The 27,940-nt window shown below is 38.1% G+C and overlaps 4 protein-coding genes across 12 annotated transcripts in view; 2 read left to right on the top strand and 2 right to left on the bottom strand.

Moving 5' to 3' along the window:
* The window catches only part of LOC136268454 (thrombospondin type-1 domain-containing protein 4-like), a 36,504-nt gene extending 13,030 nt beyond the window's left edge, over nt 1-23,474 (top strand). The window contains exons 1-13 of one of the 8 annotated variants that reach the window (XM_066063801.1): nt 14,987-15,267; nt 15,329-15,380; nt 15,837-15,902; nt 15,958-16,045; nt 19,359-19,432; nt 19,515-19,566; nt 20,016-20,097; nt 20,155-20,290; nt 21,885-22,092; nt 22,139-22,309; nt 22,553-22,732; nt 22,787-22,975; nt 23,023-23,474. In XM_066063801.1, coding sequence (XP_065919873.1) covers nt 19,401-19,432; nt 19,515-19,566; nt 20,016-20,097; nt 20,155-20,290; nt 21,885-22,092; nt 22,139-22,309; nt 22,553-22,732; nt 22,787-22,975; nt 23,023-23,310 — 1,338 coding nt within the window. In that variant the 5' untranslated portion in view covers nt 14,987-15,267; nt 15,329-15,380; nt 15,837-15,902; nt 15,958-16,045; nt 19,359-19,400 and the 3' untranslated portion in view covers nt 23,311-23,474. The other 7 variants (XM_066063798.1, XM_066063800.1, XM_066063802.1 and 4 more) reach the window with 7 other exon arrangements.
* Nucleotides 389-7,421, top strand: LOC136268456 (uncharacterized). 2 transcript variants are annotated; one of them, XM_066063805.1, is made up of 4 exons: nt 389-566; nt 4,530-5,269; nt 5,333-5,446; nt 5,503-7,421. In XM_066063805.1, the coding sequence occupies exons 2-4, from the start codon at nt 5,003-5,005 to the stop codon at nt 5,602-5,604; spliced, it is 483 nt and encodes a 160-aa protein (XP_065919877.1). In that variant the 5' UTR covers nt 389-566; nt 4,530-5,002; the 3' UTR covers nt 5,605-7,421. The 2 variants fall into 2 exon arrangements, with proteins under 2 accessions (XP_065919877.1, XP_065919876.1); XM_066063804.1 differs by lacking the exon at nt 389-566 and having other exon boundaries at nt 3,406-5,269.
* On the bottom strand, nt 5,719-6,732 carry LOC136236849 (rhodopsin, GQ-coupled-like). Its single transcript, XM_066027080.1, has one exon. The coding sequence runs from the start codon at nt 6,730-6,732 to the stop codon at nt 5,719-5,721; it is 1,014 nt and encodes a 337-aa protein (XP_065883152.1).
* A 1,188-nt stretch (nt 23,475-24,662) lies between the features above and the next one.
* LOC136236848 (uncharacterized) lies at nt 24,663-27,884 on the bottom strand. Its single transcript, XM_066027079.1, has 5 exons — nt 26,763-27,884; nt 26,072-26,615; nt 25,442-25,890; nt 25,055-25,312; nt 24,663-25,013 (listed from the first exon to the last, which is right to left on the bottom strand). The coding sequence occupies exons 1-5, from the start codon at nt 27,882-27,884 to the stop codon at nt 24,663-24,665; spliced, it is 2,724 nt and encodes a 907-aa protein (XP_065883151.1).
* Between the last annotated feature and the right edge of the window lie 56 nt (nt 27,885-27,940).

Genomic DNA, 27,940 nt, shown 5'->3' with positions numbered 1-27,940 from the left:
TAATGTTTCATCGTTTGAAAGACTAGCCTTCTATTGGAGTTCATTATCAAAGGATGCACCACACCAGCAAGGAGCTAAATACTTAACTGGAAATTGAAACTGTGTGAAACTCGCTTTGGGTGTTTATGCCACAGAACATTACACTGGTTGCATCTGGTCTCACAGCAGTCACTGGAGTACACCAATTCACTTTCTCTGCTACAGCTAATGCTTCTTTATCCAGGTCTACAAAGTTTATAATACAAATTAGCTTTAGACAACTGTGTAATCACTAAAAAGCACCTTGTATATCGGTTTTTTTTCGACTCCAGTTTCTTCGCACACAGCATGAAGCATTGCGCCAAAATGACGCATGCGCACAATTATTTGTTCTATTTAAAGATCGCCTCAGCTGCTAAACTCTTTTTATTACAATAGAACGAAAGTGCTATCTGGAGGAAGCAGTTAAAGAAAGGCTACTAATACGAATCATTATTCATTGATGTATGGAGGCGCCCGCCCCTCGGCAGCACATTTGTGGTGAGCAGTAAAAGCATGATGAAACGGTAGAATACAGATACTTACAGGTACAGTTATGTAATATTAAAGGATAGTCACATGAATTCTTTGTTTTTAATTGCTTGGCATAAAATCTTCCCTTTATAGTGCACTTCCCTGTAAAGTTACTTTCACAATGCATTTTATGCCAATGACAGTGGCGTAAAAGCTTGTCATTAAGTACTTAATGGCAAGCTTGGTGTAAAATCTTTTCTTTAGGATTAAAGAATTGATTGGCATAAAATCTTGTCTTTAAGCATAAAGACAATATTTGTCATTATACGCCAATGTATGTATGACCAAACTACGTGTGTCTGATTGCATCAGTTGCAGTAAATACATGACAGCTACTTTGGTAACTCAGTACACTCACACTTCAGCAATGTAGGTAACACCTGACTGTAGTAAATGTGACACTGCTGGTAGCGCTCTTCAGTCATGTTCACTAAGACATTAGTACCTGGGTGCATCAATTCCAGTAAAATTAATGTGATAACTATGCTGGTATCACAGTACAGTCACACATTAACTACCCAACTATCAATCACAGTGAATGTGATCACTTGTCATCACACATCTTCACGGCAGCTATATTGCATGCATCAGCTGTAGTGCAGCAACACTGTACAGTAAACTTCCGACTACATCGGTGGCAAAAAGTTGGGACAGCTATACATTATTACCATGTACTGTAACTACAGCCACACGTCAGCTATATTGTTAGCACAGGACCACGTCACAGCGAGGTGGCAGAAACATCAGCAGTGCAACCACACCTCAGCTATGTCATCACCCGACTGCATCATGATCAGCTGCAGTGAACAGGACAGCTATATCAGTAACATTGTACAGTTTATACTGTTAGTATCAGACTATATCAATTACAATGGAGGTGGCAGAAACAGCTGGCCTTTCTATGCCGGTCAGTATCAACAACCATTAGCTAATTGCAACTCCTAACGGCGCTGCTGGCATAGTTTACATGCATGGAGGTGGCCAGGTCAACCACGAATAGGCAGACGACACACGTGCTAACACTAAACAGCGCCTATCAAAGGTGACCAGACCTCATCTCGGCGACAGGAAAACCAAGCTCAAACAACATCAAGGGGGTGTCACGCCAATAGCCTCTGTACTTGGATCTGCGACCGCGGTCAAAATTGGTCAAGGTGGATTTAGGCTTTTGACCGTTGACTTGGCTCAAAATATCATCTTGACCATTGACCAGCTAGTTCAACTGGCATTGACTCTGCTATTAACCATTAGCTGCTTGTTACTGCATTATTCCAGGGTATTCAGCTAGCTAGAGAGCTAACTTCACATGAAATTAGCTTAAATACATGCATGAGATGAGCCCCGCCAGTAATCAATAGATGATGAAAGACGTCTTATTGATTAAGATATATGTAGCTGCATACAGGGGCCTAGATTCAGGGGTACCATGCACTGATAATCACAGTGTGGTCATGTCAGTGTTTATTCTAGGATTTCTCCTTAGGGGGAGAATCAGAAATTCAGGGTGTGACCAGTGAAAGTCTGTTATATAGTTGTCCAAGTTCACAACTATATAAAGCAGTTGAAATAGTTGCCAATCTGGTTAGGCATTTAAGGCTCATGAGTGTTGATTTTTGTGAAGCCACACCAACAAAATGTAAGATGTTCACCACTGCTAACATCAAGCAACCATTATCTAAATCTTCAAGTATCTCTATAAATTTCAGTGGTAGAGCTTAATGCATGAGTGCACGGCATTGCTAAACCTAAGTATAGCGTAGCAGTCACTCACAATTTTAGGGGGTGAGTCTGAGATTTTAGGGGGGGGGGGGGAAGTTCCCCCCCTAACAGCCCTAGAATAAACACTGGGTCATGTATACTGAAGAATTCATGTACTGACGTAAGGCTGACACCAATTTTAGCTAGCAGCTTAGGTCAAGAGATCCTAAAGTTAAAAGTAAATGTTGTCGGACCTCCTTAACATACACGGATAATAATTAGTATAGTTACATGACACAATTAATATTATTGCTACTTAGCTTGTTAGCTACTTATTTACTGAGTACACTTATAACTAGCTACATGAAGTTTATTGAGTCACAACAAATGGCTGTCATCATGCACCTATACCGGCAATGTGTATAAGATTTGATATAGTGACACATTTTATTCATACCTCATAAATTATATTCTTGTTATCTAGAATCTTACATATTTCAGTAAGACAAGACTTTGGTCCCTTGATAGTTGCTGTAATGTCAACAGCACGATATTTATAATTCTTGGAATCCAGATACATTAATATTCTGATCTTATACAATTAACGCTGCAGACATAAAGAGAAAATGCATTTCCAAAAGGCATGTCATACTAATATTTTAGGAATATTATATATGCGTACAATTTATTGTTATGTATTTTGACACCATGAAGCTGTAAAATCTGTATCATGCAATTGCAGAACTTCTTTTAGATGTCCAAGAATTTTAGGCTCATCAGATCTTGTCATAACAATGATTGCATTTGGATCATGCATGTTCATTGCATTTCTCTTGAAGCAAATCAACAACTAGAACTTTACTTGCTATCAGATCTGCCAAGCTAGGATAAAAACTTGGCACCATGAACTGCAGTTATAAAAGACAACAACTCTAGATCTTCAGCATTGGTAAACGACTCTTGTGAGCAAGCCATTGTAGTATTGACTGTATTGTGTACATGCAGTATAGTATTGTAGCCAGACAGCTATAGGTGTGTGTTTGTATGGAAATAGAATTATACTTCAACAGATGGTAAAGTGGCATAGTCAATTATCATTGATGAGAAGGGAAAATAACAGATGAAAAGGTGGCTTTCACAATGACTGTGACATAAGTGCATTTCTATGCTAAGATGCATGGACTATAGTCACAACTTTATTGCTTCTGTATTATAGATTTATGGATGTAATGAGATAGGTCTATAGATTAGTGCATGTTCAGTAATGAATCAGTGACACCAAGAGTCCATGGTGACACTGATCATGACCACGGTCTTTCAGTAATTATCATAGCTGTACAACATTATACTGTTAGCTGTATCTTCACTGCTGTGTGGTTGGAATAATACTGAATAATAATAGCTTAATCAATGTTTTAGTGGAATAATGTCTTTATGGAAAATTAAAGTGTCACTGTGACATGCATGCCCAGTGTTTCATATCAGCTAATTGCTTTGGAAAATTCACACAAGTCACAACAGATGGTAAAGTGTTTTCCGCTATAATTACAATAAAATGGTATGATACATGATGCACATAATATACTGATATGTGTGACTATATAGGTATATTATACATAAAAGTCTACAGTTCAATATGATCTGTTATGGATCGCTGTCCACCACCTTGCTTTAAGTGATCTTTTCTGGCACCACAATGTGACACAGATATTTTGATGTGCTGATTAACATGCTTGCACTCCCTCGAAAATCCTTGTACCATGCAGGAACACTTAATAGCTTTGTCAGTCTCATCGATATATGGCTGATCATTATCATCTTTGACCTCCACTCTTTAGAATGTCTTCTATAATAGTCAAGATCAAGATAACACAACATTGGCTATGCATGTTACAAACCACTGTAGCCTAAGCTTCGAATCTGAACTTTTCTTTCAAACTCAGAGTTTACTAGCAGACGTTGATTGCGCAGTGCATGGGTATAGTTTTTGTAGTCTCTCTTCAACATGAGTGCATGGCAGGGTTGGAGGAAGCAATTTCACTTTGGTCAGGCAGTGTGGCAGCAAGAGGTGAACACAAGGTTGCACTGTCCTGCATGCAAAGCATGCAGGCTTCTAGGGGGGTCTGGGGGGCATGCCCCCCCCCCAGGAAATTTTAAAAAAATAGGCCCTCTGAGATTGAATCTGGCGCGAAATTGAGCTACCTTCAGTCCAAAAATTGATGAACACTTTTAATATCTGTTGTGCATGCTCATTTTAATAATTGTCATGCTATTTACAGATTAAGATATGCAGTTAAAAGATCAGATGAAACCAGCATATGTGTATTATACAGAATAACTATTATGATGATGGTGACCAAGTTTATTATATATAAGATGATGAGATGATATTTGATAACTTGTACAACATTAACTGAATGTTATATACAATTTACATGTACTCAGTCACTATTTACTTTGCATCAAACTCATGCTCAGCTTGCATACATAAGTAACAAAACGCGGCATCCTTGTCAACATCATAATGAAGCCACTTGTAGGTCTGGCACCACTCTGCTCGAAATGATCGTTTCTGTCCATTCTTACCAAACGTGCGTTTCGGAAATTTAAACAGTCGTCGGTATTGGTAAAACCGGGAGGGGAGCGGGAGCGGGAGCGGGAGATTGCATGGTAAAATCAGGAACCGGGAATCGGGAGATCACGTGCGACTTCTCCTAAATATCTCACTTGTAATCACGTGCAAATTTTGTACATGCAAATTTTATTAGGTCCAACAACCCTTGTACATCAGACAGATTCAAGTCCACCTCAAGAGGCCTGTGTACCAAATCATCCACTAACTCAGTTTCTGCTAGAATTAAAGGAAAAGGCCAGCAGTAGTGCTAAAATAAGGAGATGTGAAAGAAGAGTCAAGTTTTTAAATGAAGAATTTTGTTGGGACCGATTCTTATCTGAGTTAAATGTTGTCTGTCAAGATATTCTCCTGTACAGTTATGTTTTGCAACCAAGCATTGACAAGGTAGGTAATTATATCTTCATTCATATAATATGTAGCCTCTGTTAAAATTTATCATTCCTTTAGGAAGTTACTGATCTTGACATTGGAAAGATTGCAGTACTTCAGACGAAAAGGAGTAATCAAATAGCCTTTTTGAGACGTTTAAACGATAAGGAAGATAAAACACCAAGAGTAGAGGTATTATATAACAATATCCATGCATAGATAGCGTTTACTGCAATATATTTTTGTAGGTTGTATCAAGTTACAGTGACCCTGATTATGCAGAACTAAACTATCATGCAGGAACTGCCACTCGTTCAAACATTGGAGTTGTGAATACCAAACAATACTAACAAATAATTTGTTTACATTAAGAGATCATTTTAAAGCAGCAGTAAAATATGGTACATATTTATGCATAACTGGACAAGGTACACTACATAAAGTGTACATACAATTCTAGTCCTTCACATTTTTGGGGCAACTGAGTTGAATTTGTTCATTTTCAAACATCTCTTCACATTCCTCATCATTGGTTCACGGACTTGCTTGAAGTACATCCCATAGACCAGCACATCAAAAAATTGTGTCACAAGCGGATTGTTTGGAAAAAATATGTAATTGAGAAAGTCTTGATATCCTTGGGAAGTGATGAGAAACCTACCTAAAATCAATAAAGGTGTAAAGAAGAGATTAATTAATACATGACTAGAAATGACCACAAGCAATGTCATTATGAGCTTTCTGTTCTGTCTGATGTTCTGTTGTTTCTTCTTCAAGGTTTTAAGGTTTTCAGACTGGGAGTTGTGTCCCGATAACTTTGTCTCCTCCTCGATTTGTTTGTGCACCTGGTAAGCCTTAATGGCTAAGAAGACATTGAGAGATATAGTAAGAATGGATGCCAGAAACAGTGGTGCAAAGACAAGCAAAACCAATTCAGTGAAGCCATTTCCTTCAAACAGACAAATTCCAAACTCTGGCACCTCGGTAACACCATCCACATCATTGATGAAAACATAAATGGCAGGTATGGCAGCTAGCAACCACACTACACAGATAACAGCAGCTACAACACGTGGTGTCATCATTCTTCTATGCTTGAAAGGAAATCTTATTGCTACCACCTTGTCAGCTGCTATCATCACGAATGATATCTGGTAGACGATAAAGAAGAGCACTTGAATCTTTGAAGGATAACAGCTGATGGGAGACTCTACTCCTAACTGGTAAGAAATCATCATGGTGCTAGTAATGAGGCTGCCAACTCCGGTAAACATCACACCAGATACCAGCAAGTTAGCAAGAAATAAATTATGAGGCTTGTGTAAGCTCCTTGTGGTTTTGATAGTGTAGACCACCCAGCCAGACAGTAGAAGGTTGACAGTAGTAGCAATCATCTTGAACAACAAGGATAGGTAGGCAACATATCCTGGGAGAACAGAGCCTCGATCCTGATCTAATCCTGAACCAGAGTAATCCATGTCACTCCTGCTGTACACAAGCTCAAATACTTAGACACGCAACTACTGTGGTACTGTTTACACCTATTACTGTTTTATAAGTGATGTTGGAAGCCCTTAACATCCACACTCAGCAAGGTGATGGTTTGCTCAATTTCATTGTAAAGTCATTAATATGAAATTCATAGCTATACTGAAGCCTATGCCCTACCATTTGTATACTGCCAGACTATATCCACTAGCTGTCAATGAATTTGTAACTTGTATGATCTTAAACCATTGCCAGTGATTTCTCAAAGGAATACCCCCATTTACTATTAATGCAATGACAATACTAGCTACATGCAGTTGTGTTGGCGGTAACTTTGTACATAAGGTATACTGTTGAATTAAAAATCTTATACTAACAACTTCCATTCCAGCAAAATGTGATTATGAGGGCCAACCTTCTTGATAAAAGAATTAATGAATTAAAGGTTGTCAATATTTAACATCCTCTACAGTATAGACCATGCATGTACATGTATGTATGAGTACTTATGAACCAGATGGTTTTGTATATGTATGCATTGTAAACTATATACAGCACACGTATTCTGTTGTAAAGTCAGTACCATAAGTCCAGTGCAAGAATTAGCTATAGTGTCATGCACCACTGGGAAGTTAATAATTATGTTCTATAATCAAATACGTATAAATAAAATAATTTCAAATTCGTTGTAGCTAGTTAAACACTGTAGTTTATATAGCTTACAGAAACCGATTTGGTCTGACAAAAACAGTCTTATAACCCATCAAATATTTTGAAGTTCTCTCTGAACAAGTAACATTTTCACAACTTATGATAATCCCTGGAGATTTTCCTGAATATTAGCTGTTCCATACAGTAAAGGAGATACACAATCTTAAGCCAACATACAGTATGTATTTTTGGGCTATAAGACTGGTTTTGTCAGACTCAATCACATGCATGCTCCCAGTCCTATGGCTCCTATACAGTAGCTTAGTATGCTATACAATGTATAGTAATGTTTAGCCAAGAAGCTATATTAACAATGTCAACCATACATGTGTATATACACCCATCTTCTTTCTTTTCAGTGATTTTTCAACCATTTCATTTCTTCAGGCTAGGGGCAGATGTGGGGAATTGGGGGGGGGGGGGGGAGGGGTGGGGTTAGAATTTCAGAAGAGCAGTCAACTACCCTGTAAACGTTTGAGCGTAAATTGGATGGCTGCAGGTTCGAGGCTACCTAGATCCAGTCATGGATTTTTTCTCCTTTCTCCAACGGCTTTTCAAACACACCTTCTGTAGCTAAAGTCTTAGAGCAGGCTGTAGGACCAGGTGTCCTACAGACCTTCAGTACTTGTGCTGTAAAGCATTAATAAAAAATTAAAAAACAGTCACATTTGATTTAGTTAGCAAATTAAAAAAATTGTCTGAAATCTTATCTCAGGGTATTTAAGAGCTGAAAATTTTCTGGGGACATGGCCCCAGATCCCCAGAATGCCATCCATGTCTGCCTGTTGTATGCTTTAAACTTCACAGTTCCACCTCTTAACTCTTTATAGCGTGCTCCTAATTCTCAGAGGTTATATTTATTTTATGATTACTGACCAGACAGTCTAGCTGATGTGGTCATGCAGGATAGTGCACAATCAGTACAGAACATTAACAAATTAAAAATGTTGTGTAAACCTTGTTCGGGGTTATCAATTTCTATGATTCCTACTGGTAGGAACAACCTGAGACCGGGAGTAACATAGTGTTTGAAATGAGTAACATATTGCCATGATTGTCCAAACAATTAAAGTAAAGACATGAACAAAACAACCATCCTACATCCACATTCTCATTGACAAGCTCTCAAGAAGTTTCTGCACTGTATTCTTCAACATCACAGACACTAATACCATTAAGCACAAAGGACTCTGCTCAGACTGCATGCTCTGTAGTATCACATAAGGGATTGCATTTGTACGTTTCTTAAATGGATACGTAGCTACATAACTGTATGCTAGGTTCAATGGCGGATCCAGTGTGGAGGAATCATGCAGCCATATGACATGTCAGTACTTCTGATTAAATAGCTACTAAACTTTGTCAAGCCAAGAAACTCATGAAAATATGAACATTTTACTAGCATTTAATTTACAAATTCACTTGCAAACCAAAGTCAAACTAATTGTGAAATTCTCATCCAGACCCTTCGTGCGTACTAAGTGCCTTTTAAAAATAATTATCGTGTTGCTGTTGTTTAAGGCATCAGTTCAGAACCTTTTAAACAGCTTTTAAGACTTCACAACCATCTGAAAAGACCAAAATGGCTAAAATCAAACAGTGAGAGACCACTAAGAGGTGATTATTTGCTACTCAAAAATGCAGCACTGAACTAGAGATCTAGCTGGCTCTCCCCAACCACTTACAACTTAACCTGTCTGTGCCCCTCCCCTTGCTAGCTCCTGGATCCGCCCCTGGGGTTTGACAGCAAAGATTGACACGTGATCTCCCGATTCCCGGTTCCTGATTTTACCAAGCAATTTCCCGCTCCCGCTCCCGCTCCCCTCCCGGTTTTACCAATTCCCAACAGTCGTGACGGACGAAATTGGCTGCACAGACTGAGAGGCTCTTGACTAGAAGTAGCTGAAGATGAGGCTGAAGATGAACTCATCTTAGACCTGGACATCACCACAACGGTTCGCGTGGAATCATTCAAGTGAAGGCTACCGATTGTGGGTTTCCCTCCGTTTCACTATTAAAAAAATAAATTTTTATTTATTTAAAATTTGGTCCGGGTCTGCCGGACCTATTCCGCCGCCCCTGCATGGTTCTGAAAACTATGTTTGCCAAATTGGTTCCTCCTTACATGACTGCAGTGTACTCTAGGCCTTCATTAAATTCAATTAATATTATAATATCAGGCATTTTTGGATAGTAGCTATATAGTCTGTACTATAGCTGTATGATTCATGCTAGCTACTTAGCTACCCTTAAATCACCATCACATTCCAGGTTGATAACTCCTACGAACGTATCCTTGTATGACAAGCGAATTCCAACATTACTCCAGGCAGAGATGTCAGGAAAAAGTTTAAGAATTTCTTCTCTACTTCTTCCAACTTGTACGAGGATATCAATCCGGGATCAAACCGCCAAACCTTGACTGCTGAGCTGACGCTCTCGACTTTATGTCGCACTGCAACTTTCATCAACTGCGAACCACTATATAGCCATAGGGCTATAGCTAAGTAATAGCTGTAGCTAATACGTACCTCACTTTTATGCACCTATAGAGAGCGTCAGGAATTTATCACGTGACGTAACCTTAAAAATCATTATAGTCTACGTATTATTGTGATTAATGTGATATATTACTTGAATATCACTAATGCCTATTACAGTTAGCTACTAATATTAGCTCAGCAAACTGAGTTCAATTCAAAGTTGCTGGCAGAGAGTGATAGATCGTCTTGACCGTTGACTTGCTCAGACCTGAGATCTTGACTGTTGACTGAGTAAAAATATTTGGTTTGACCATTGACTGGCATCTTGACCGCGGTCGTGGATCCAAGTACAGAGGCTATTGGCGTGTCACCCCCTTGCAACATGTTCATTTTGCATAGGTTTAAATTACTCCAACTAGCCCCATTATGGGCTTTCTTTGGGCTATAGAACTCTCGCCCAGATAGGCTCAAGTTAGCTGCAGGGGCCAAAAATCCTACATCGAGCCATACAGATTACAACAGAGGCACGAAAACGCAATAGCAGCTACGTGCCTGTCACCGACCTGCGCTGAGAGGGGATCACGTGATGAAACATTTGTACCACCATCAACAACCACAAAACGTGATTCGATAATCTGTGCTAATTTATTATTTATTTATTCATTCATTATTTATGACGTAATTTTAACCGCATTTCGTATTATCTTTAGTAGCTACTTGGTTGTATAATTATCCATTGCTGTGTATAACTTATACAGAAAATGTACATAGACATATAATTATTTACTATAAATCAACTGTAGCTACAGTGTACTAATATAAAATTCTTAAAAGTTACAAATAAGGGTGATCAAGTGATTTGTTGGGATAAACTGTTCCATAATTTGATTGCATCAGGGAAAAAGTGAATGCTTAGCTACATGTACCAGTTCGATCATGCAGTGGGTAGATTCTTTCATTATTAATTTCTTGTAAATCATAATAGGAAGATTCCATTGTTGTTACAGGGGTAGGGGTTAGCATCACCATGTTGCTAACAATTTTGTACAACATCCAAACTCTTACCTTCATTCTATATTCTCCAAAAACTCCCATCCTAACTCCTTAATCATACTACTTACACTAGCAGTCTGTTGATAGTTTCTTAACACAAATCTTATACCTGTACACTACAGCCTTCCAACCTTGTGATGTCTCGAAGAAGCCATGGTGACCAGGCAGAGGCTCCATATTCAACCTAGGAGTGAACCAGTGTACTTCCCTAATAGCTGTCTTAATGTTCTTTCTGAAAAATCCTAAAGTATGACTTGCTTTTGAAATAACTGCAGACACATGTTTGCTTCATTTGCACTTAAGGTGATTTACAACAGGTCGAGGGTTGTCATGTAACATAAAGTCGCAGAGTACTTTGTACTTAGTAGCCAAAGATATATATAGTCATAACATTTAGTTGGGTTAAATTTCATCAGCCATGTCTTCTCCCATTGCTCTAAGTTATGTAGATCCACCTCAAAAACACCTTCGCTGTAAAAAAAGGCGCGTCCAAGAAACTACAAGTACTTGTAATCCAATGTAATTAAAAACAGCTCAGTTGTAGGGAAAGACTTCATAAAAGTAAAAATAACTGGTAACTTAAAGAGCTGATATCTGGAGCGGCCAAGAATCAATCTTACTCATACTAATTTTTTTTTAATCCATGAAAGAACACCTTGCATTGGCTGTAAAAAAAGTGCACCCATGAAAGTAACTGGCAATTGAAATAGCTGATATCTGAAGCGGCCAACAATGAATGCTGATATACAACTGATTGGAATTAACAAAAAGTTTAACATCGAACCTTTATCTTTCAGCTGTGTTCTACATTCACTCTTGCTGCATCATAAATTGATTTCTTTTAACTCTAATTTGCTGGTAATTTGGCCGCTTTTTTTTGCTCTATACACTGAATATTAAAAAAGGCGGCCAAATTACCAGCCAATTAGAGTTAAAAGAAATCAATTTATGATGCAGCAAGAGTGAATGTAGAACACAGCTGAAAGATAAAGGTTCGATGTTAAACTTTTTGTTAATTCCAATCAGTTATATATCAGCATTCATTCTTGTCCGCTTCAGATATCAGCTATTTCAATTGCCAGTTACTTTCATGGGTGCACTTTTTTTACAGCCAATGCAAGGTGTTCTTTCATGGATTAAAAAAAATTAGTATGAGTAAGATTGATTCTTGGCCGCTCCAGATATCAGCTCTTTAAGTTACCAGTTATTTTTACTTTTATGAGGTCTTTCCCTACAACTGAGCTGCTTTTAATTACATTGGATTACAAGTACTTGTAGTTTCTTGGACGCGCCTTTTTTTACAGCGAAGGTGTTTTTGAGGTGGATATCACTCATTTTTGTTATATAGTGATAGTCCCACTGGGGGAACAACAAAATTGTTAAAAATTTAATGGTAACATTTAGATGACTGATATTGGGAAATTAGCAATAATATCATTATCTTGGAGAGTCAAACATGTGCACCTTTCATCTTGTTTGACAAAGGCATGCACATTACAGACTGTTCACACTGTAAATTTGGAAGTATGAATTTACAGTGTAGAATAGACAGACTGTTCTATAGATTTATGTTTACTGTGGCGTTCATTTACTATTTACAACATCTCACATCTGTGGTAAATGCTTTAGATTATGCACATAATTAGCAAGTGCCCACAATTACTACACAGCTAGCTATTGACTGTTCTATTAGAGTATATTTATCTTTTTAATAATATTATTTACAAAATATATCTGTGGAATACTTCAGGCATCTTATGCTCAAACTTAGCTAAGTGTTAACTGGGTGCATAATAAATTACTACACAGCTAGCTATGCATACGTTTGACTGAATTCATAATACAGACAATTTATTGCACAAGCATTGATTGATGGTATTACGACGCAATGCTTATCAGCAGTGATAGCGATCTTACTTAGTTCACTGCAGCTATATACATGTAAGTCTCAGATTACATTTCAAGTGTTTTTGTGTTGTGGCACTGTAGGGAAACACTATGCATCTCCTCATCTCAATAACTGCATCATCATCATATTTATAGATCAACTGTTGTAACTGTATTGACAAGGTGTACTGATTTTCTAGTCATATAAATCAATAAAGAGGGATCAGTAAAGAGGATGAAGGGAAACCAACAAGATATCAGATAATTGAACAAGAATTATAGGAGGAACAGTCACAATGCACTTAAATAAAACATATTCAAAACTCTTTGCTGATACAATAACCATGAACTCTGCTCTGACAATTATTTTATCATTGTGTTGAACATTATATAATTTGATTCTTAGTGTGGAGCTAGAGCCTTACATCTCCCAGGCCTCATAGTACATGGAATAACAATTTATACCAGCAGATGAAAGAATATCTTGTATACGCAACCTGAAAGCTAAACCCTAGTGGGATAGCATTTATTAGACTCTATTTAGGCTGTTTTGGGTGGGTAATAAATCTCATATACTCCACCTTGTTTTCTAATATACTCCACGCCTTTAAGCACAATATGACATATGCTCAAAATCGGATTTGTCCAATCGCTATGCGTTGTTCACGTGCAGTGATTTAACGAGCGCGATTATTTAGTCACGTGAGGACGCATAGTTGCCATGGCGCTAGTATTATCGTAAGAAAACCAGCCGCTTTTGCCGAGCCTACAGCAGAAACAGCCATGGATGAGATAAGTGATCTGAGTGTAATGTGAAATAGAGTCTAAAGCAGTTATACGGGCACAATGTGGAGTCTATGAAATTTATAAACCCTCAGGCCCTTAGTAGCGCCCTCGCTTCGCTCGTGCGCTACAGCCCGGGCCTTCGGGTTTATAAATTTCATAGACTCCACATTGTGCCCGTATAACTATTATATAATAAATAAATACATATAGCTAGTCATTATTATCAAGAGTCCATGCAAGCGTATAACAAGAGTTCATTTTAATATGGGACTCTAACTATCTTTTGGACAATGTATATAGGGCATCAGAAGATACAACCAGTGCATTGAGATCTGAGCCTTTTTGACTGGAATTAAACAAACTTTCAAACTTGATGAAGCGAATTTGGTCACTGAAGGACTAGCTAAAAGTTGCAGTATACTTAGCTAAAATTTTCTGAGGGAATATGTCCCATAGGCCCAGACTATATAGACCAGTTGACTTAGCCTTAGCTACCACTTTCACCTTACTCTGGTGCCCCTGATGTATCAGCAACATAATAGTAGCTATAGAAAAAGCTAGTTAATGCCATAGGCATAGCTAGGGGTGGGCATTTGCCCTACCATCATGCGTTCTATGCGACCATATGCATCATCACACAAAAAATTCTATAGCTAGGCTATAGTACACACGTACCGCAATGCTGAGCCATGACTAAGGACAAGTACCACACAAGACTGACAATTTAATATCACGTGATCTATTTAGGGGAAGTCCTTTGGAATGTCCCTGCAACACCCGAAGTGGACACACGTGATACGCGGTTTTGATTAAAATTGAACAAATGTTGTTTAAAATGGCAGTCCAAGAAGGAGAGTGAGAGTAACGAGACTGAGTAATCAACATTAAGTCTTGTTGTAACTGGATTTCATTTCATGGTGAGGTGTACTTTAATGCAGAGGCCGTACACCGTTGTTCAAGTATTATTATTATTATTTATCTAATTTGTCAAAATGACAGGGTGGCACCAAAAGGCATAGCCTGTACAAGGGTGCTACCCGTGAAAGAATAAGAGTCTGGAGTGGAGGTTAACAAAACTGATTAGATCGAGGATTAGATCAACATCGACACACACCGATTAATCGCATTTGCAGTATTTTAGAGTCCCGCCAGGCGAAAACTCCTAGTAGCTCGTATTAATCTCATGGCGAGATTGTAGTGACAAGGTGTACGGGACCAATTACCAAAAAACCATGGCTATCTTATCATTTGCCACTTACATCATCATCAGAATTCTTGGAACTTTGGCTACAGATGAAAAGTCAGTAAGTGAATCTGTGTCAGATATCGATGTTTGTATGAAAAGGTATACCCATTCACATGTTCTGGTCTAAATTACTGAATTTATGTACAGTAAAACATGAAGAAGTTTGCTGCATGGGATGGACATTATTTTGTTTAATCACAGAACACTCATTTTCACAAACTAACCTGCAGAACTAATTCACAGTGTTTTTGTTCAATTGTAACAATAATGTAGTGAAGGTTAATAATGGCTGTCAAGACATCAAAATAGATCAGAGCGTTCCTTTCCAAATATCTGGCATTCAATTTGCCATAGAAAAAGTAAGTGATTTTCAACCTTAAAATGACGAGCTTAAATTTTGCTGATTTCCTTCTGCTATAGCTCATCTTAATCACTATTCACTGCTATTTCCAAATCTGGTTCGGAATCGGAGGTATCTATCACATGTCATGGGTTATTATACCTTTTATTGCATGACCCCAAAACACTCAATACAAAATGTATGGGGGAATTCGCTACACCTGGTCAGTTTAGGCCATTTTGACAAGCCAAAATTTCCGTGAACTGAAGGCATCATTGTACTCGCAGAGAGTTGCTCTGCATGTATCAAATTCAGAAAGTTACTAAACAGACTTGAGGTAGGTGGTACACGATAATTAATTTAATTTTTATATTGAAATGTATTGGACATGCTGTTCCAGCTGCATGGCGTGTTTGCCATGAACAAGTGTAGCAAATGTCTGCAAACTTCTTGATATGCCTGTCTATTCAGGTCTCTGTGTAACAATGTCAACTGTTTAAATGAATAAAATCCCCAAATGTTTATTTTGTGTAAAAAGGGATAAATTTAAGTGTATTGCATTTAATGCTCACCTATCTGTTCTTACAGGCAATCTAGTCATAGTGATTCACCCACTAACAGTGGATGTGGTTGTGATACTTAACTCTGGACCAGGTAGGACCTTTATTAGTATTGTGAATTTCATACGATCGGTCTCTTGTGTTGTCAGATTACCAAGCAAGTTGTGTTTTGTGGTGACCACAAACCCAGCCCTAGTGATAATTGGCCAGTTGTCTGATTAGCAGTTTTGACTTAAGGTATGTGCACAAGCTCACAGCAATTGCTTTATAAGTTGTACTTTTATGCACAAGTGTAACTTAATGTTATTTAAGATCAGGTATTGGTTGTAAAATGGGTTAAACAATATTATCAGGTATTTATTTAGCTTAAAAGTTGGAACTGGTACAATTGCAATCCTGAATTTCCTGTTGTATAGCTAAGAAATATATTTACCATGGTGTACATTCTGTTTGGTGGCCACTTGTTGTTTGACAGGTCTCATGTTTACGTACTTAGGCACCAAAACACATTTACGTTACCTCTGGTACACACTAGAAATTTCAGAGGGGGTTTCAGATTCCACTCAACTTCAGCCTAGCTAAAAGTCAAAGACCAAAAAAAAAAGGTCACAACCTGCTGTAGAACATCGTAATTGTGATTTCAAAGGCTAAAGTATGAAGTTTTTCATTTTAAACCCATAAGACGACTCGTCAATAAATTTTGGGCGTGCTATTTCCAGAGAGGGTTTCAGCTGAAACCATTGTAACCCCCCTGTATCTGCCACTGGTACACCAGATTCACTTATAGTCTTAAATATAATTTTTTAAATGTTTAATTCAGTGCCTGCTTGTTCTTTTATGGGGCTCACTTAATGTTGTGTCATCATGCAGATATCCAAGAAATAATCACTTGGTGTTAAACTGATGTTTATTAAATTTTTGTTATGTGTTGTAAAATAGCATTGTTATGTGTTCACTCTACCACAAGGAATTTTCATGAATTTTGCAGCCATCTTATCCACAATTAGAATTGCCTCATTTGTTCTGTCACGGCAGTTCACACTTCCACAAAGCACCATCAGTTTAAGGTGGAGTGTAGTGGCTTTCATTATGTACGTAAACTAATGTAGGACAACAAAGTTTTGTCTGGAATGCGGTTCGTGGTTTGTGACTACATGAGTCTTCAGTGGTCATTCCACACAACTTACAAAATATTTCTTGTATCATAAGTGGTGCATGGCACTAAATGGAGTATTGACTAATGATTTGTAGTGTCTGTACATTCTTCATGCTTTCACACCTTATTTGTAAGACATCTGCTGATTATAAACGCTCGCATGGGGCGTGGCACTAAATGGACTCTAAAAGATTTCTGCTCAAAACGCCTTCCCTAGGGAACTTACGGGTCTGCACGCTTTCACGACCTGTTTGTCAGACATTAGGGCTTGTGTCAACATTCTGTCTTTAAAAGTTATTGTAGGGATTACAGGTTTGAATGGAGAAAATACGCGTAGGGCCAACTAGAATTAGATAATGCCAGGCCTAGATGGCCGGTACAAACACGGGTAAGATGACTGGTATAACGTGACGATACGTGTAACACAAGGTAGAGAAATAAAGTGAAATATGTCTAAATACGGCTATATTTTTATTTTAGCAAGGTTGCAAGAAAACGACTACTAAAGATTTTTTTATTACGTAACGCAATACAAATCCATTGAGAGATGTTGCATAATCCAGGGCTAATATTGTGAAACCGACCTTACACGTAAATAACTCACAGTAGTGGCCGCGTCTTTTAATTGGGCGTGCGCTTCGTAGTTTCTTGGCCGCGCGCCTAACTACCGTGAGTCTTGATAATCTGTACTTTATTACAATCATTAGGTGTTTGGATGGTACAGTATAGAATGCAGTTATCTGTACAACACTGTTCTTTATGTTATCTGGGAGATCACTTTTATAAATACCACAGAAAAGGACAGGCTCCAATACAGTCCCTTGAGGAACACCAGAAGTTACGATTTTTGGGAGTAATTATGTAATCTACAAGACCAAATTACCATGGGGCATGCATTTAGCTGCCCATGCATAGTACTGAGAAATGTCACATTACTTGTTTGATAACATTCTATTAGAATTTTTTAATAACCATTACTGTTAATTTATCTACAAACTATAATTTTCAACTTTTCCCATAAGCAGTTTACCCTGTAGCTGTGACAAAACAATTTGGCATTTTATGCAATATGTTTTTATAACTCTGTGAATGTTAAAGCTGGAATATATATATATTGTGGCAATAGTGGAAGACTTTGTATATAGAGTTGTTTAATGATGTGTATATAGCAGTTTGCCACAATAGCATTTATAGCTATTGTTGAAACAAGGATTCAAGGCAAGGCATGTTGACTATCTTAAATTTCAAATATTCATGTACCTTTATATACCTTTAAGAATTCCAGTTTCATCAGACAGCTATCTAATGGTTATATGTTGTATATAGAAGCTGTAAACAGTGTTCATTGTGATTCCTGTATGAAAAAGTCTCCCCACTATAATGGCCATTTTATCAAAAATTAATACACGCATAGATTACAGCATTATGAGTAGGGAATACCTAATCACAGTGAAAAATACTATTCATTACATGTAAATTTGTTATAAATATGAATACCAGTGCTCCCTTGATTATCCAAACCTCTATTTTATCCAAATACTTGGTTATCCGAGCAGTAGAAATGACTGCTCTATTAGAGTATTTTGTCTCTAAGATGTATATTTTACTAGCATGTAAATGAATTGGCTTTGATTATCTGAACTTTTTGATTATCTGAACATGTCTTGGTCTGGTCAGATAATCGAGGGAGTACTATATAAATTATGGCTTCCTGTATAATACTGAGTATTGATTCCCACATATACGTAGATACCGCATCTAATTGAATTCATTAAGTGAGAATGTATAACACTTTGTATGATGGTGTCAATTATAACATGGATTACAAACTGTCACTGTTACTCAAAGCCGATGCTGTGACACACAGTATCAATGATCACATGTGTAATACATCTAATATGCACACACACATGCATGTGCATACACATTACATGATTGCAATTAGCAATACTGACTCATTCAACTGATTAAAGAAACTCCCCTTGTTGTGATTTGTATTGATTTCATAGAAGGAAACCATACAAGATTTTTAATGAGCCTATAGAAACTTTATGTACTTTTGGAAGTATACATGTGTCATTCTTTAATGCTGCATTTAAATGGTGGAAGTTTTTTAATGCATACATCCCTTTATTACAAATTATTAACAGTCAGTTAACCAACAGGTAGTACTTATCAGGCTTCTTTGGTGTCAGTATAAAAGGCTTTACCATAGTGGTATTTCAACTGTATTCTTTCAGTGAGTTGATATGTGTGGAAAGAAGATGATTTTTTACAAGCAGATATTCTTATTTGGTGTTTTTGTTTCTGTTATTAAAACTGTAAGTGCATGTATACATCTTACAAGATCATCATTGCAATTTTAAGTAGTTATATAAAAACTGATTTATTTAGGCTCTGAGTGGTGAATGGGGTGCCTGCTCTAGAACTTGTGGTATGGGAGTTGAGGAGAGGATTATCCCTTGCCAGTAAGCTTATATTTTTTATATCTTCACTATAGTGTGAATACTGTAGCTATGTAGACACTTCAGTACATAATTTTACTCTTAGAAATACTGATTGTGATGGAGCACAAAAAGAATACAGAGTTTGCAATGTGATGGTAAGGGCATATATAGTGCATTTAAAGCACATGTTTGCATGCAAGGTAGTATGAATAACATGCATCTAAAGATTCTTTTTTGCTGCCTATAGTCATGTATAGCAATTTGCATGCCCATTGTTCTCCTAATCTGTGGACAAAGTGAAGGAAGCCAGATTGTCTAAAATGCTGCTACCTTACCATGGTGATAATCTCTGTATTAGAATTAAAAGGCTTGTATCAAGCGTATAAAATTGCATATCAAATGGCATGTAGTAGTACAGTAACTTTATATTGTGTCATTACAGGTGGTCAACAAGCTATATAGACAGTATTCTGCTTGAAAGGCATAAGTAACATTCCAGGATGCTTTTTCTATATTCAGTACTAAATGCTTTGCCTTAGACTCAATTGTATAAGATATACAACTGTGTTTTGTATTCTATTATATGAACAATTTATACTTACAGAAGTGTCCAGAAAATGGCAGTTATTCTTATCAGTGGGTTGTTGGAAATGACTTCACTCCTTGCAGTCAAACTTGTGGAAGAGGTATGTAGATAGATAACTCATCGGAGTTGGTGTTCAATTTAACTTGATGGATTTTAGGAACACAAAGATCAGAAATATACTGCCAGCAGGTATACTCTCAGATGAGGGTTCCATATTCTCAGTGTAATGGTCTGTCAATGGAAGGATCAGAACCTGTTACCCAGTTTTGTGATCAGTCACCTTGTCCCTCTGAGTGAGTCCAATCTGATGATTTATCAGTTGGTTATTGTTGTGTAATTTTACTTTGAGTTTGTCTCCCAAAACAAACTGTATTCTAAGGGTGCAGACAGTTGGCTTGTGTTAAAAGGATTTAATATCAAAACTAACATCCAAAAATTGTGGCTTTGCATACCTGCATCAGCCACATGGCACATTGTTAGTACGTGATGTTAACACTATAGCACCGCTTCCTGTATAGATATATAGTGGACAAAGTATGGATGTGGTACTATTAAGTATTTACTATTCTACAGAAACATGCAATGCATGTTGATCCTGTTATATATAAAAGTCATGCATGACTCCAGAGTTGATGTATATAGCTCAATGGGGACCTGTATGGTTGCTGACTGCCAAGTAAGCAACTGAATCATCTGGGTAGCCAAGCAGTGCAATCCAGATCAAGGTGATTATAGCTTGGTCTATAGTTATTCTAGGCCATTCATGTATATGAAGTGTTACTTTGCCACTCTTTGACAGTACGCCAGTTGCTGGGATGGGATAATGTATCACCATGTTTGTACTATATACTATTATTGAAGTAACATAGTCAGAATGTGTTTTGTCTGGCATGCATATATATGTGTGTGCACATGTATGCCTACATATATACTTATATGCACAATACGATCATCGTTGTAGTTAAGGTAGCTAGTTTTGTAGTTAAAGTACTTAGTTTGGTAGTTAAGCTAGTTAGAATTTTGTATCATTTGTAAATTCCCTACATTAAAATTAAACCCAATTTGTTTCTTATTCACTAAGATATATTGCTATAGAGACAGCCTAACTACCATGATTCATGGTAGACTGGGTGGCATGGTCACTGAAATTGAGAAACCATATAATCTTCTTGAGCTCACCATATATAGCATCACACACAGACAACAATCCTCCTAGCACTGGGCACAGTAGTGTATGTAGTAAGGCAGGCAATATAAATTTTGTGTGTGTTAGATGGATACAAAACATGTTCTGCTTTTTCTATGACTATATATATATATATGCAGTATTTTTATTAATGGATTTTTAGTTGTAGAATACCGGTATCTTTAAGTTATAACATGATTCCAAGGCTTGAAGCCAAGGACAAGTGTTAATAGCTATGATATTCTATGACTGCTGTGATATAACTGGGTCAGTTATATCCAACTGTTGGTACTTTGATGTATATGGCTGCACATACACTCAAGGATGACTGTTAATATCTACCACTGCTGTGATATAACTGGCTAATATCCAAGCACAAGACTGTAAGCCTAATTATCCATTGGTTACACTTTAATCGGCTGTGAGTTCCCAGTCTGTTTTAGTGGAAATGTTGCCCTAAAATCCAGGGAACAAAATATATAGGATACCCTCTTGCTCCATTCAAATTTGCCAGTGGTTATGCTTCTCTGACAACAGATAATGTATTCATATTAGAAACATTTGGTATGATGCAAAAAAGGATCACAAAGAAAACACTCTTGTAAATTATTGTATTGCATTATTTACACAACCAATGGTAATAGTTAATACATATTGACAATTGAATTGTACATATCAAAAAAAGAAATATTCACATCTAGATGGCAAGTTTCTGATTGGTCACCTTGTTCAAGGAGTTGTGGTGGAGGACTCAAGAGTAGGAATGTTACTTGTGCACACACGTATCGTCTTGAACTAGCTCCAGTCCCAACTCCAGGGGAGTGTGATAACATAACAAAACCAGCAACACGACATACATGTAACACTCACCCTTGTCATAACCATTGGGACAGTGGACAATGGAGTATGGTAAGTTAGGCAATGACCATAACATGTATAATTTTACTGTGTTTAGTGCTCTTCTGGCTGTGGGAATGGAATTCAAAGAAGAAAAATTAAGTGTATGGATGCTCACAGAAGAAAGATACACAAACACAATTGCAGTTTGCTGATGAAACCTGCTGTTGAGCGTTCTTGCACTGGACACTCATGTACCTATAAATGGATTACATCTGATTGGAGTAATGTAAATTGCTAGTCATAAGTGACTGGACAGGAATGTAGGCACATTTGATTTGTAACATTATTCTATGGTCGTAAGCCATTATTATATTGGCTTTGCAACACAAGTTACAGAATGCAGATACTCTATTCTGGCACTGACCTAGTTTGCTTTATCTATTTCCAAGGAAATATAGTGATGGAACTCCTGCTGTTTTTTTTTTTAAACATCAACAAGCAATCATAATATTTTATCTTCTTCCTGTAGTGCTCTATGAGATGTGGCAATGGAGTTCAAATCAGAAACGTTAACTGCGCTGAAAATGGAAGGATAGTTGAGGACAGAATATGCTTTGAGAATAGTGGATATGTCAAGCCAGTGGGACAGAGAAATTGCAGCAGGGTACATTGTAGTGGAAAATGGATTGTACAAGAATGGAATACAACAGTATGTCATTTTTAGTTGTGATATTTACCCAGTGTTTTTACAACTAATTTGTAGTGTGAAGCACCCAACTGCTATACGAAAGGAAATCAATACAGAAGTGTGTATTGTATTCATAATAAAGAAATGTCCAATAATGATGATGATCAGGTAGAGTGTGATCCCTCAACAAAACCATCATATGTACAGAGCTGTTACAAGACTTCAGGATGTAATCCACAATGGGTTGCATCACCATGGAGTGCAGTAAGTACAGACACAAATAAAGCACAAACATCTCTTTTTTATTTTAGTGCAACGAAAATTGTGAGAGTAGAAGAATACTAGAATGCAAAATGAGAAATGCAAGTGTACATGATAATAGGTGCCTGGAAACTAAGCCTGTTTCATTTAGGATGTGTGGTCCGGAGTGCCCATACTTAATATGCTTGAAACAATTTTGTCATCTAGATACCTTAGGAATTTGTGAAAAGAAATGTTGTGAGCATAGTGCAACTATAATACCTGAATATCTTGGGCCTTTGCTACGCTACCGACTGGTTGAGAAGTCATGTTGTGAGCAGTGTAAAAATAAACCATAATCCTCTTGGTCTTACTTGAACTGTGTTATAGTTTTGTAAAAAAAATCAAAGGACTGTGTATTGTATGACAGAACCTTGTATGTATCTTTATAGAACTGTGCACACACATATTATATTATGTATTATGAATGTACTTGAATAGATTAAATTTTATCAGCTTGAAATGCTAATACCTTAATACCTTATACATTCTGAAAATTTGGTGGTACCAAACTTAAGGAAATTCACCAAAGTTCCCTTCATAATGGACTACATGGTAGCTATATTTTGTCAAACATTTATGTGCCAAAGTGTTTTACATGCTGATCTACACAAATTTACTTTTCAACATTCATAGTAGGCTGTAGCAAGTACTGTTGGCTATATGTAAATAGTGAAGTCTTTTCTCAGGGGCGGATCCAGAGTTTGGAAAGGGGGGATGCACTTTGCTGAAAAGCTGAAGGCCAAAAAAAGAAGAAAAAAAAGTCACAGCAACAATGGCTGCCCTTTACCAAATGTATTTACTATAAAGTATATAAAGATCCTTATTCAGATCCTCATTCATAGCTTCATAGTTAAGCTACACTGCCTCATGAACACTGTGACTGCTTTATTAGAGTGACCGCTCTATTAGAGTATCTCGATCTTGTATACAATTTAAAGGGGGGCGGCACGTGCCCCCTATGCCCCCCTGGATCCGCCACTGTTTCTGTGCATCATCACACACAAAATCTAACAAAACAGCAGAAATTGATGTAGATGTAGGCATACACTTACATATGCATGCATTTATTGGGTAGCTACGTATATGTTAGGGGTGGTAACAAATATGACTTTGGAATGTTATAGTCTTTAAGGATATGGACTCAACATTATTTATACTGTCAAACTTATGTACTGTATAGGTATGCAAAAATCAGGTATGGAAACACAAATTGCATGTATAATCTCACAAACCAGGGCATATAGACGTATACCTGAATTGATTGTCTGAAATGTGTAAATTATTTATAAGCACATATAGTGAAAAGTGTTGATATTTAAGGTATGAGTCAAGAAGTTGAGAGGTAGAAAAGCATGTTCAATTTTGTTTCTGTTCAGCCATTACAATGCCAGTGGTGACCATGATGTAAGACGGTCCAACTTTATCACTGCAAGCATAGAAAATATATTTATAATTTTGTTGATATGTAGGGTATCAGCGGGGTTCGTAGGGTCCGCGACGTCAGAGCAATGTACTAATAACTCACCTCGTAGCACCACATGTTCGCCATATTGGATTATTACATCAACCTACACGCATGCGCATGACAAAACCTAAATACACACAAAGTAGCCTAAATAATATCCTAAATACAATTATGCTATAGTGTCTAGTTCTCGACATCTTCCGGGGGGCGCTTTAATCTAGCTGTCCATTCCAACAGACAGGTTCTTGCCTTCTTTGCTGCTGCTCGCTGTGGACGATTTCTTGCCATATCTTCAATATTTCGGGTTATTGGTTCTGTTGGACTGCTGTGTTCTGACTGATCATCGGGTGGGAGTGAGACCTCCAGAGGATACAGTCTGCTGATTGGTCTGGATGTTACGCGGTTGCTAGTCCGTACATTCACTGCTCTAACCAAACCATCATTTCCTTGTATCAGGCTGTCTATAACACCAAGTCTCCAGTGTAGTCTAGGCCGATCGTCATGAATCAAAACTACATCTCCAACCTTCACATTCTGTATGTTCAGACCCGATGTCTTGTGGAACTCTCTCAAACTAGTAAGGTATTCCTTCTTCCACCTTGTCTGGAAATGTTGCAGCAATTGGTAAGTCGTTTCCTTATTCGTGACTCTGATACAACATAGTATGGGTCCTCTGGATCATCATCATAGGAGTGGGGCAAAGACACTGTACGTTTGCCATACAACAAATGTGCTGGGGTTAGAGGTTCAACATCGGCAACATCAGAGGTTTCATAGGTTAAGGGACGATTATTAAGGGTGGCCTCAACTTCCACAACAATGGTCTCAAGAATCTGCAAGGTGACTGCCTAAGGTCTTCTTAAGTGCCTGTTTAGTTAACCCAACTAATCGTTCCCAAAATCCACCGTGCCAGGGTGCTCTTTTAGGAATAAACTGCCATGTAACACCGTGGCCTTCTAGACTTGCTTGAGAGAGGTGGAAGTGAGAAGCTGTTGCAATTCGTCAGCTGCTGCCAAGTATGTTGAGGCGTTGTCAGACATCATTGTTCTAGGTAACGACCTTCTACCCACAAACTTTCGAAAGGCCAGCATGAAACTCTCCACTGTCATATCCAGCACCACTTCAAGATGTACCGCTCTTGTGGTGGCACAAGTAAAGAGGCAAATATACACTTTCCTCTCACCATCTCCTTCACGAATGTACATGGCTCCAGTGAAGTCTACACCACAAACAGAGAACGGGGTTGGGTATTCAGTTCGAGTCTTAGGAAGTGGTGGTGGATCAGGCAGCCTGTAGGGTTTCCCTGTCAATCTTACACATGTCACGCATCTCCTCAATAGTTTCCTCACATATACTCTAATGGCTGGAATCCAGTACAACTGACGGATTGCCGTTACTGTACTGCTAACTCCTGAATGATGAATTCTCTCATGAGTGGCATACACAATAAGTCTAGTGATGTGGTGCTTGGGTTACAGCAGATAGGGGAACTTTTGCCAGCTCGCTAATGGGCGCATTATGAATCCTCCCCCCACAGCGTAGAAATCCTCTGCTATCCAGGAACAGTCTGAGCTGACGTACGAGAAGAGTACGCTTGGGTGACTTTGATGTTAGGTTTGTGATCTCTTCAAAGTATTCCAGTTGTTGGGAGGCTTTAATCCAGAGCATTGTGGCATCTGACAGTTCCTTAGCAGTGATCGGACCAATTACCTTATCACTGGGGTGCTTCAAGTTCTGGCCAAAATGATGTACATAAACAGTGACAGTGAGTAATTTAGTGAGTCTACTGTAACGGGAGACATCGATGACAGCATGGATACCACAGGTCTCAGCAGGGTTGGTAGGAGGTCTGTTGTTGGTTTCTTGAGCATCTTCTATAGCAATGTTCTGTAAGTGAACTACATCAGATGGTGACCATGTGGGCCACTGTTCTATATAAGTTAACCAGGAAGGACCATGAAGCCAGAGTTGGGAGGATTTTAATTGCTTTGCAGAAATTCCCCTTGTCAATAGATTGGCCGGGTTCTCATCAGTTGGCACATAGGTCCAAGCAGAAGCAGGGAGTGACTGTGTGATTTCTGCTACTCGGTTAGCAATGAATGGCTTTGTTGTGGTTGTCTGTTTGATGTCATAAATCTAGTGAAGCGCGATCTGGCTATCACTCCACATATGTACAGTGGTATCATCAGATGTCAGGTGTAGAGATTGGATGACAAACCTGGCTAATCGAGTGGCAATGACTGTTGCCATTAGTTCCAATTTAGGAAGTGTAATAGACCTTACTGTTGCAACCCTGGATCTTGACATCACCAATGTAGGTTGATCATTCTGCTTGAGGTATGCTACTGCACCATATGCACTTAGATTAGCATCTGCAAAAACATGAACTTGTTTGGTGGCGGTGAGGTGGTACTGTTGTGTGAAGTAACGTCTTCGATAAACATAAGTTGTCACTTCTTGGATGTCAGAGGCAATCAGCTGCCAGTGGTCACGAGTCTCTTGATCAACTGGTTCATCCCAGTCCATCTTCTTTCTCCACAGAGCTTGTAGCAACAATTTAACTTTGATAGTAATTGGAGTTAACAGACCCAATGGATCATATATCTGTGCTGAGTCACGTAGTATCTCTCTTTTGGTTGTCAATGGTGAGGATGTAAGTGAAGGGAACAGTTTAGATATAAATCCTAGTGTGTCATCTAGCATGTTCCAACGTAAACCCAGTAGGCTGACACATGTACTGGAGTCATTTGTTTGGTCACTTTCAGTTTTGGCCCGGAGTTTGAGGCTGTTCGATGACCATGAGCGCAAGTTGAAATTTGCTTGTTTCATTATAGATCTGGATTGAATGTAGTAGTCCATGAGTTGCTGTTCTGAGTCACAACCTGAAAAAAGATTGTCAACGTAAAGGTTGGACTTCATATTCCTGGCCACTGATGAGGGGAATTTCTTGAGGTGTAAGTCAAGTGTTGCATTCAACATAAATGGTGAGCTGGATGTTCCAAAAGGTACCACCTTGAAGTGATAAGTTGTAAGAGTTCCAAATGGATTATCAATGTCTGAAACCCACAAGAATCGAGTTGAATCTCTGTCTGATTCATGGAGCTTGACATGTAAGAATGCCTTCTCGATATCAGTGGCAAAGGCAAAGGTGTGTTTACGAAATCGTAGTAAGATTGAACACAAATCATTCGGGAATGGTGGACCTACTAGTAAACAGTCATTCAGACTGGCATGTTCCTTACTCTGACGAGAGCTACAGTCGTACACTATTCTTATTGGTGTAGTTGCTGACTCCTTTTTAACAGGGTGATGTGGTAGATAGTGAACCTTAGCTGGGTGGTCAGTAGGATTAACCTTCTCTATGAAGCCACGTGCTTCCTGGTCGGTAATGATAGTATGATACATATGTAAAAGAGATGGTGAATCTGTCAGACGAGATATTAACTGCCTTGTTCGTTTCT

This window comes from Dysidea avara, chromosome 10, assembly GCF_963678975.1.
Source record: "Dysidea avara chromosome 10, odDysAvar1.4, whole genome shotgun sequence".
In the NCBI taxonomy this organism is placed as follows: domain Eukaryota; kingdom Metazoa; phylum Porifera; class Demospongiae; order Dictyoceratida; family Dysideidae; genus Dysidea; species Dysidea avara.
This window is presented reverse-complemented; position numbering and strand designations above follow the sequence as displayed.